This window comes from Psammomys obesus, unplaced genomic scaffold (genome assembly GCF_907164565.1).
Source record: "Psammomys obesus unplaced genomic scaffold, mPsaObe1.curated_primary_1811, whole genome shotgun sequence".
Lineage (NCBI taxonomy): Eukaryota > Metazoa > Chordata > Mammalia > Rodentia > Muridae > Psammomys > Psammomys obesus.
In genome coordinates, this window is record NW_026596039.1 from 7,603,416 (window position 1) to 7,612,287 (window position 8,872).

General features: G+C 48.1%; 1 protein-coding gene across 1 annotated transcript in view; it reads left to right on the plus strand.

The window, feature by feature from the left end:
- The first annotated feature begins 2,306 nt into the window (after positions 1 to 2,306).
- The window catches only part of Bace1 (beta-secretase 1), a 24,558-nt gene continuing 17,992 nt past the window's right edge, over positions 2,307 to 8,872 (plus strand). Inside the window, exon 1 of the mRNA XM_055621765.1 lies at positions 2,307 to 3,007. Coding sequence (XP_055477740.1) covers positions 2,747 to 3,007 — 261 coding nt within the window. The 5' untranslated portion in view covers positions 2,307 to 2,746. The remainder of the gene's footprint in view (positions 3,008 to 8,872) is intronic.

The following is an 8,872-nucleotide window of genomic DNA, read 5'->3' on the forward strand; positions in this document are numbered from 1 at the left end:
TGGGCCAGTTTCCTAGCAACTGTATCTCTAGTGGGTGGGGAAAGAATGCAGTAAGGCGGTCCTTCCCCTTACTGGAAGGGGATTACTGGACTTCTCCACCCGCTTAGTTCAAGCCTTAATTAATAGCTGATTTTTAATCTTTTGGTCTCTCAGTCCAGTTATGGGTCATTGTCTCTACCTCACCACAGGTTTTATTAAGAAGGCTCTCTTTAACATAAAGTGGTGAAAATATTCTATTTTTCCTGTAGTTCAATTTTAATGTTAAGTTCCAGAGTATATCTGGAGCTTATTTTTGGATGAGATGTAGATTTGGCTTTCTCTCCTTCCAAGTGGATTGCCAGTTATCCCAATGGTAGTTATTGAATGATGCATCTATTTTTCTCTGATATGAATGCTATCTTTATAAACACCCCATTTCCACACATATATTAATCTATTCCTTGTTGTTGACTTCAGTGCTCAAGGGGCTCAAAGTCAGGCCTTTATTCATGCCAGGCAGGTTCTCTGCCCTTGAGCTACAGCCCAAGATTTTTTTTTTTAATATAGGGTCTTACTAAATCAGACTAGCCTTCATTTTGTAGCCCAGGCTGGTCTTGAACTCTAGATCCTCCTGCCTCAGCTTCTCACAAACCTGGGGATACAGGCTTCACTACTAAGCCTTACTTTATAAATGTAACCAACTGTATAACCAGCCATGGACTCCCGGTCCTCGTGTCTGCACCAACCAAATGCTGAGATCAAATTTTCTCACATTCCTGAGTTGGCCAGGCTGATGTAGACTCTGTGGGGTAAGAGGGCTGATAATGCCAGGCATGGTGGCTCACACCCAAAATCACACCTGGTACGTGAGAAGGCAGAAGCAGGAAAGTTGCTGGATGTTTGAGGTCAACCAGGGCTACAGGCCAGCCGGGGCTGCAGAATGAGATCTTAGAAAGAAAGAGTGAGAGCGTGTGAGAATAATGATCTCCCTTTTCCTGATTAACTTCACTGATAACACTTACCTCTTCTCTCTTTTGGGGGTGCTGGGTTGCACTTAAACCCTTAACCTACTATACTATATGTTCACGCTCTACCACTGAGCCACACCCCCAGCCCTCAGCTACCTTATTTAAGTAAGGAGTTTCCTTCTAGTTTACTCATTATTTTTTTATACCAGTTTATCAGAATGACTGCTGGATTTTATCAAGGGCTTTCCACCTCTGATAAACGATATGATAGCATAGTCATACAGTTTTCCTCCTTCAAGCTGTCAGAGTTCTCACAGCTCTTCCTCCTAAGCTCTTATCGGTGAGTATGTTGGTATGTCTTCGAGTGCTAATACTTGAAAGCTTTCCAAAGCAACTGATCCTTAGTCTGACGGATGGGAAGTAATTAGGTGGGTAGGAAGGATTCGTGGCAAGGAACCATCAAAGGCACAGATACATTCAGGCTTAGAAGAGGCAGCCACTTCATAGCGGTGGCAGGTTGAATGCTCTGAACAAAACAGGGGGCAGGTCTCCCTCTTGGATCCTGGTGAGTGGTTTGTTGACTGGTATACTCTCAGCCCTTTAATTCTGTTCCTCCAGTTTCCGCTCCTGAAAATTCTTCTAATTGTAAGGTTTAAATTATACGTCGCCTCTTCTAGATTCCATATATCTATGCATACATACATACATACATCCCAAATCGTTTGTGTTTGTTGAGGCAGGGTCTCTCTGTGTAGTTCTGGCTGTTCTGGAATAACCTATGTAGATCAAACTTCCCTCGAACTCACAAAGATTCTCTTGCCATTGCCTCCCGTGTGCTGTGCTGGGATTCAAGGCATGTGCCCGCACAACCCAGCTAATACCCCCAAATTTTAACACTACACTGTGGCAGGAATCACAATTCTTCCTGGTGGAATCTCTTTAGGGATCTGTGCATCTTCTTCTGCCCCTGTACAAGGCAAAGTGGGTGGCATACGGGGTTGGTGGTAGGGTGTTAATCAATGCTTAGTCGAGAGGCTGAAGCAGGAGGATTGCATCAAAGTTGAAGCCAGCCTAGAGTGCACAGTATATTTACAGGACCCTGTGCCAAAAAATAAAATAATAGGAAAATGAATGAATAAATAAAATAAAAGGAGGATTAGCAGATAAAAGGTGTAATACTGTTCCGCCAGAGCTCTAGGAAAGCTCTCCCGCCAGGGTCCTGCAGAGTGAACTCCTTCTCAGCAGAGGGCATCCCAGACCCCTCTCAGCTCCGGAAGCTGGGCTGCCTGCCATGGGAAGACTACACTTCCCAGCGATCCCAGGGAAAAGCAAAAACCCTTTGGCTTTGACAGCCACCGCCACAAGCTTTCCGCCTCTCTAGCCTTCCTGGGTGCTAGGAGCCGGGACCTGGATTATGGTGGCCTGAGCAGCCGACGCAGCCGCAGGAGTCGGCAGTCCCTGTTGGTCTCCACGCTGCAGAGACCGGCTGGAAGATCCCGAAAGCAGCGGGCTCGGATCGCCATGCCCGCCCCTCCCAGCCCCCGGAGGGGCCCAAGCCCCCCGCTGAGGCTGGCGGCCGCTGTCTAGATGTAGCTGGGTCCAGGGTCGCCGCCGTTCTCTCCTCTCGTGCGCTGCGGATTTCTCCTACCCACTCTCCGCCGCCTGGACCTGGAACTGAGTGAGGGGCCTTCAGGTTCTGCAGTTCTGATGCCTCCAAGGCCGCTTTCCTGAGAGAAGCCAGACTTAGGGGAAGGCAACAGGGACAGTCGCCAACCGGAGCCACAAGGCCCGGTCTCACCATGGCCCCGGCGCTGCGCTGGCTCCTGCTATGGGTGGGCTCGGGAATGCTACCTGCCCAGGGTACCCATCTCGGTATCCGCCTGCCCCTTCGCAGCGGCCTCGCAGGGCCACCCCTGGGCCTGAGGCTGCCCCGGGAGACCGACGAGGAGCCCGAGGAGCCCGGTCGGAGAGGCAGCTTTGTGGAGATGGTGGACAACCTGAGGGGCAAGTCCGGCCAGGGCTACTACGTGGAGATGACCGTGGGCAGCCCCCCACAGACGGTAAGGTGGTCAAGCCTGGCAGCCCTCGCTCTCGCGTGGTAGAAGGGTGACAGGGTAGGGGTGAAGAAGGCTGCCCTGCTAAGATGACTTGTTCGGTGGGTACAGCAGGTCTGGGCCCCTCCCAAGCTATTCCTCCAGGATCAGGCGTCCCAGTCCCAGGGCTGACTGCTCTCCCCCTACTCCCACCACCCCATCCAACCCCCCAGGAAAAGCACTTCAATGGTGGCGCCTGACCCCGGGGCCCAGGTACAGGCCGGGTACAGGGACACTGTAACAGGTGTCTGCACCCTCTGGCTCTGGCCAAACTGGAGTCGCTCATATTCCATCATCCAGCTCTCCCCTTCTGTAGTGTTCTGGGGAATCTAACGTCCCCACCTTCATCTTGAGAAGTCAGGAATCCTGGCACCAGTTGGATTAAATCAGCTCCTTATTCTCAGTCTGAGCTGCCACAAGCCAGCAAAGTGAGAGCCTTACTGACTTCCACATTAACATCTAAGTCCCAATTGACTCTGGCCTCCCCTAGTCCCTTCCTCCTCTTCTACCCCCAGCCCCCACTCTCTACACTCTAGCCCCTCCCCCACCCATGCCTCAGAACATGGTCAGAAGGGAACTGAACTGAGTCTGAGGAATTCATAAGCCTAGGGAAGGAGCCAGAGCCCTCTTGCAAAAAAAAGGGTTCCGGGGTGGAGGGGCATGCGGCCATGGGGAGAGCACTTTTTACTGTCTTTTTCTCATCTTTTCTAACAATTGCCGAGGTACCTAAGGTGGCTGGTGGAGGTTGTGTCCTCTGCCTGTGCTGACTGGGAGTGCGGGCTTGAGTCAGCTACCTTCCATGTGGGGTTCCTGGCTGACCTCTGAGTGCATCTGCTGCCTCTGTGGGCGAGTCTGGGTACTGGTGGCTCTGTGCTGCTGCACATGTTTCTGTGTGTCACCTTGATCCTATATTTCTCTGTGAGCTACCCTCAGTGGCTCCAATCTGTGTCCGCAAAGCTTGTCCATGGAGAATGTGAAAAGGTGGGAGTGTGTTTGGGGTCAGGGAGGAGATAGTCACGCTTCCGTTAGCTCAGAGAGTTGGATATGGAAGAACCACAAACCCCCACTTTCTTGTTACCTACCTGACCGGAGTCAGCCTTGCTGGGTCCATGCCACTCAGGCTTGCTTTGGGGGCTCTGCAGTCCTACTCTTTCCCCACTTACCCCTCCTCTTTCCTGTGCACCATAACTTCCGAGAAGTAGTATGGAATCTATGTATGGAAGCAAAGCCAGAGCTAGAATTCAGTGTGAGCCCACAGAAGGCACGATGTCAGGGAAGAGGACACGTGGAGACCTGGGATGGTAGTGATGTGATGTACAACTTCACAGATCTGTGATACAACCAGCAAGAACTTTAGGGTCAGACAGGACAGGAATCTGGGCTCTGCCTACCACCCTCAGCTTCCCTTTCCCAGCTGTGTGGCCTTAGGCAACTTATACAACATCTCATTGGCTATTGCCTTCTCTTTAAGAAACGTGGGGAATGAGATCTCCTTTACAAGATAATTTCGAGGATTAAGTGAAATCATGGGGGGAGGGGATCCTAGAAGAAATCACTGGGTTAATTGACCTCCAAAAAATATTACCTCCTTCTTAACTGGCCGGGCCACCTTTGTCTCGTCTGGACTCTGCAATGAGGCATAAACTCTAAACCAATCTGTTGAATACATGTGGAACTGGGGGACCAGTTGCCATACTTCCCTGGTCCCCTGAGATACAATGTAGGTGCTTCAGCCCAGCCCTTGGCAGATAGTAGTTGTTCTGGGCTAGTCAGTATCTACCTCCCCACTCCCAGCTAGAAGCTAGAGTCGGGGCCTGAAGGCTGCACACCAGCCCTGGGAACCCTGAGTAGAGGTACTCTGGCTGCACATGGCTCTGACCCAGACCCTAGTCCAGCCAGCCTCTGCTCTGTGGCTATTTTGTTCCTCTCCTCAGCAGCCTGTGAGAAGGATGAGCAGTCTCCTTACCTAATGGGACTATCAGAAGCATGGAATGAGAGCGAGGATGGTAGAGTTCTGCAGATGAGGAAATGTGGAATTTGGGGTGGTACTTTCCATGCTTGGGGGGGGGTCTAATCTACAAAGAGATGGAAGACACACCTCTGCACTAAAGGCTTTGAAAAGAAAGTGAACTAGAAGTACTCTTTCAAGGTCATTCCTAGCTTTGATAAAAGGTCTGTAGATGCCTTTAGAACCTATTAAACATGACCCTGCCCTGGAGCCTAAGAGGCAAAGATTCTGGTGTCTTGAGCTTGAAAGACACTGATATATGGCAGTACAAAGAACTATGCTGAAGGTAGGGTTGACTCAAGAGACTTCACAGAGTAGATGTGCACTGAGTGTGGTCCTGGAGGATGGAAAAGAATGAGTGCCATTCCCAGTCAGGACCTGGCACATCTCCCAACACGCTGTAATTGCTCCTTTACCTGCTTCCCACGCTAGCCCATAGACTACGAGAAACAAGAGATGAATGAGAGAATGAGTTGTGTGTTTGAGCTTATGCTTGTTTGTTCAGGAGACAAGAGAAAGCCAGGCCAGTTGATATTACAGGTTTATGCTGAGACCAGATCAAGTTGGGTAAATAAAACAGAGCCAGAATGTCAAAAAGCCTTAAATGTCAAGCTATATGGTTTGGACTTCAGCTCTGATAGGGAAAATTGAAATCATTTTGACTGGAGAATGATAGAAAACAAGCAAGCAGATGTCTGAATTTTAGGAAGAATGGAATATGAAGCTACAGGAGGCAGGAAGCTCGCTTAACAGTTCAGGAGCGAGGTACTGTGGAGGAGATGGTGTGAGGCTGTGGTAAGAGGGAGAGAGGAAGGAGGCTAGGATGCAAGGAATGTCACAAAGTAGATGAGCAGGCTTGTGACATCATGTGAAGGGTGGAGAAGGCATCAGAGGTGACTCTGGGATTGACATGGAATGAGTTGAAAGCAGCAGACCATTGGTGGAATAGGATAGTGGACAGGAGGGCATGGTTTGGCATGTATAGTTGTTTTAATTCAGCCTGCATATTTTAGTTTGTCCTGGTTTGTTTGCTTTGCTGCATTCCCCCCCACCCCCACCCTCACCTTGTAGGTGTAGCCCTGGCTAGACACAATTCATGAACCTTCTGCCGCAGCCTTCAGAGTGGTAGGATTGGAAGTGTATGCCATTGCACCCAGCTTCTTATTTTTTGTTCTGTTGGTTCGCTCATTTTTTTGAGACCTGTGTAGATCTGGCTGACCTGAATTTGCCATGTAGACAAACTCAAAAGATCCACCTGCCTCTTGTTTATTTGTTCTTCGTTTCCGAAAATATATATAAATATGCACACACACACACACACACACACATACATACACAAACACACACACGCTCTATGTTATTCACAGCTTTCAGAAGAAGAAAGAGGCTCTGAGAGTTAAACGCTTGGTCAGGTGGTATGTCAGTAAGCAGAGACCCTGCCTTATTCTTTGTTCCTCCTACAATGCTGTTATCTTGAGTTGTCTGCTGACAGCAGCCCTCCACTGTCTTTTTCCTTTACAATTCTGTAGTGTATTATAACTATTGTTGGTTCCTTCATCAAGCTACAAACTCTTGGGACTAGGTATGTAGCCCAGTGGTTGTACACTAGCCTAGCACGCACATGACCCTAGGCTCATTCCCCAGCACCACAAAACGTAAAGTTCATATTCTCTTTCTTGCACGTTTATTTAGTTTGTTAGTGTATGTATGTGCACACACCACAACCTGCATGTTGAGGTTAGAAGATAACTTGTAGGAGCCAGTTCTCCCCTTCCACCATGTGGGTCCGAGGACCAAACTCAGATAGCTTGTCAGGCGTGGCTGCAAGTGCCTTCACCCAGTGAGGCATCTCACCAGCCCAAAAGTTCACATTCTGATATGAATGATAATCTCCAGCTCAGATACATGCTGAGTGAGTATGAGCTACAGGACATTTAAACAGAACTGTTAACTGGACCTGTAATCTCATCTCCTTAAGAGGCTGAGGCAGCAGGACCACCAGTTCCAGACTTCTCTGGGCAACAAAGTGAGTTCAAGGAAGTTTGGATAATTTGACAAGACCCTGTTTCAAGAAAGAAAGAAAAGAAAAGTGAGGGTGGGCTAGGAATACAGTTAAGTAGTACAGCACCTACTGCCATGTGTTCCAGCCCACTGTCAACTGATGTGGCCTAGGCTGGCTTCAGGTTCATTAGGTACCTAAGGATAATCTTGAATTTCTGATTCTCTTGCGTCTATCTCCCTGGTAGGATTATAAGTGTGTACCAACACACCTGGTTTTAAGAGGTTGCTGGAATAAACCCAGGGATTCGTGCTTGCTAGAGAAGCTTTCTACCAAGTGAGTTGCTTCCTCACTCCCAAACTGGAGTTTATCATGAAGAAAAGGTTTTAACCATATGTAGGGGTGGAGCACACTAGCAAGCCCAGCACTTGGGAGGTAGAGGCTGGAGGATCAGGAGTGAAAAGATAGCTAGCCTCAGCTACTTAGAAGAAAAAGGAGCCAGGTGGTGGTGGCACATTCTTTTAATCCTAGTACTCGGGATCAGAGCCAGGCAGATCTGAGTTTGAGGACAGCCTGATCTACAGAGCAAGTTCCAGGACAGCTAGGGCTACATAGAGAAACCCTGTCTGGGGAAAAAAAATAAAAAGGAAGGAAAAAATGAGCGATATATACTTTTTAAAAAGGAGAATAAGGGTTATGGAGATAAGTCAGTCAGTAAAGTGCTTGAGGGCCTGAGTTCAATCCCCAGGGCCCACGTTAAAATAAGATGTGCATGGTGGTGAAGGTTTGTAATCCCAGCACTGGGGAGGCAGAGACAGGCAGATCCCTGGGACTCACTCGCCAGCCAGCTCAGGCTACTCAGCAAGTTCCAGATCAATGAGAGAACTGTTTCCATAAAAATGTATATGCCCGACCCCTGGCCTCCAAATGGATGTGTATGCACTCTGGCTCCTTAGTGCTGAGATCACAGGCATGAACCACACCTACTTAATTTTCCCTGTTTCCTATCCTGCCTCATTTTCACTTAAAATGAGAAGATGCATCTCATTGCAATAGGATAAGCATCATTGACCTAACACTGAAGAATAATGTGTTAGGAAGGAAAATTGGTGACAGTCAGTTCAGTATGATAAATATTTTTTGAGCAACTGTTATGTGCATAAGAGAAATGCCTTTGTGTGTGCACAAGAAAGGGTCCCAGCCTTTGGAGAGATTACAGTTTGGTGTGAAACACAGACATATAAACATCAGGGGTGACCAAGAACAGTAAATCTAGGAAGTTCACAGAGCAAAGTAGATACTTCTAATAGTGTATAGGCTCGATGCTCTGCTCTATGGGGAGGGGTGGGAAGGGATATTTAGGAAGAGGTACATGAACTGTGCTGAGAAGCTGGAAGTTGTGGGGATGGAATTGGGCTGTTCTGGAAGCAGCTGGCAGACCTCATAGGCCTAGGAGAGAGATGGTGGTGTCTAATTTTGGTTACAGGAAAACAGCTTTAGTGTGGAGGAGGGCTTGGATAGGGTAGTGTGTGAGATAAGCATCTGTTAGGAGACAAGGGCCTGACGAGGGAGGTGGCAGTGAGGGAGAAAAGAGGGAAGGTCTCTGGATGCTAGCAGTCACAGTTCAGTTCAAGCAGCCAAGGTTACACCCAGAAACCATATCTCAAAAAACCAAAAATAAATAAATAAATAAATAAAGACTTGATATGGTTTACCAAGTACCATATTTTCTTTCTTTCTCTCTCTCTTTTTTCATTCTGTCTCATTCTTCCTTTCTTTCTTTCTTTCTTTCTTTCTTTCTTTCTTTCTTTCTTTCTTTCTTTCT